The sequence below is a fragment of the Atta cephalotes genome, assembly GCF_000143395.1.
Source record: "Atta cephalotes unplaced genomic scaffold scaffold00002, whole genome shotgun sequence".
NCBI lineage: Eukaryota > Metazoa > Arthropoda > Insecta > Hymenoptera > Formicidae > Atta > Atta cephalotes.
Window position 1 is genome coordinate 14,577,303 of NW_012130066.1, and position 1,853 is coordinate 14,579,155.

Here is a 1,853-nt window from a genome sequence, read left to right on the forward strand (position 1 = left end):
ATATATATGATATTAATTCTGTGCGAGTGAATGAGTGAGTGTGTCGCGTGCGCAACATCCATTGTGTCACAAAATTCAATTTCTATTACTATTAATATATATAATTGTTACAATTGATCGCTAATAAATGGAGCTGTTTTCTAAACAAATCAAATTAATTATTATGTACAATCTAGTGTTACAATAAATTGATTTTCTAATCTATTTTTTAAAGATGCGCATGTATCTTGACAAGATACATTTCTATTAAGACTTTACTTTCTATTATTTTTTCTATTATTACAACAATGCCACAAATGTTAACATGTATCGCTTTATCATGTAGAAAAACATGTGCGTTATTTCCAATGTTTGCTTTCACAAGATTAGGATTGAAGTAGGCACAATTATTTTCAGGCCAAATCTATAAATGCTAAATGTGTCCATGACGCATGATGCAATTACTAAAAATTAAAGATGGTAAAAGCTAAATTATTCGAGTGCCAATTATATCTTGCGACACAATGATCAAATGCGGTTCACGAATATAAATTACATATGACAATGCCAATCACATACCAATGACTGTCTTGCAAAAATACAAGTCAAATTATATTGCAAGTCACGTCAAAATGACGTATGCACTATACCGGTTGCTCGTTTTCCGGTAAGTCTAAAATCTCTTCAACGAATTCGGCCACATTTGTATCTTTTTGAGCATATTCTCTGATAAAGTCAAGTTCTAGTAATTGACTATAATTTGGGCGGGCAGTGTAGTTCTTCATTAGACTGAAAATAGTAACGATTATGTAAAAAAATCAATTAGATCAGAAGTATAAAAATCTTAACGCACACGTTGCCACTTACCACTTATTAATAAATTCTTCGAATGAAGAAGAGAACTTGCCTACAGGTAATTTTGGGGCTTCATCCTTGACTACCTGTTTCAGTTGCTCGAACGGCGTACCCCACGACTCGTATGGGAATTTACCAGTTGCTAATTCAACGAGGGAAATTCCTAATGACCAAACATCGGATCTGATATCATATTGTGATGGGTTACCTGATGGATCTATCCTTTCTGGCTACAAAAAAAAGATAATGATAAAGAATATATTGAATGGAAAACTGAGTGATGAATTTTCAATGGCAAAATTTTGTAATTACATACAGCCATATATGGTTTGCATCCGGCATCGATAGTCTTAGCAACTGAATCTACAAGATAACCCGATATACCAAAGTCACAAATTTTTACCTCGCCTTTCCGATTAATTAAGATATTACTAGGTTTTACATCTCTATGAATCACTCGTAATTGTGAATAGAGGTAATGTAGTGCGCTCACTATCTGCAAAATTGATAATGCAGATGATTCTTAAGTTAAAAAGAGTTTAAATCAATTAAAAACTAAATTTCATGTAAAATCAAAAGAAAGAAGAAGGGTCGAGAACAAGAGAAAAGAAATGTTTGTGCAATTATTTAACATTGACAAAACATTATTGAGGGTTTAAAGAGTTTGATGTGTAAATGCGCGTTTGTATATGTACATATATATACCGCAAAAGCCACTTTTCCTAAAATATCTTCAGGAATGGCACGACCATGTTTATATACTTTTGTATAAAATTTATCAAGGCTCATATCCATCACTTCCATACATATCCATACATCTCCTTCTCGAAATAAGGCTCCATAGAATTGTACTGTGTAGAGACATGCTGAGCTACGCATAGAAATATCTAAATCCATGAGCAGCCGCTTTTGCTCTTGTGTATTAACTGTAGCAGCTATCCTCTATAAATATCAGTTATATATATATATATATATATATGTGCGTGTGTGTGTGTGTGTGTGTGTGTGTGTGTGTGTGT

At 32.9% G+C, this 1,853-nt stretch overlaps 1 protein-coding gene across 1 annotated transcript in view; it reads right to left on the reverse strand.

Annotated features, from left to right (window-relative positions):
- Positions 1–623: 623 nt before the first annotated feature.
- Positions 624–1,853, reverse strand: part of LOC105622342 (dual specificity mitogen-activated protein kinase kinase 6) — a 3,584-nt gene continuing 2,354 nt past the window's right edge. Inside the window, exons 3-6 of the mRNA XM_012203763.1 lie at positions 1,540–1,776; positions 1,151–1,330; positions 847–1,064; positions 624–768 (exon numbers count right to left, since the gene is read on the reverse strand). Coding sequence (XP_012059153.1) covers positions 624–768; positions 847–1,064; positions 1,151–1,330; positions 1,540–1,776 — 780 coding nt within the window. The remainder of the gene's footprint in view (positions 769–846; positions 1,065–1,150; positions 1,331–1,539; positions 1,777–1,853) is intronic.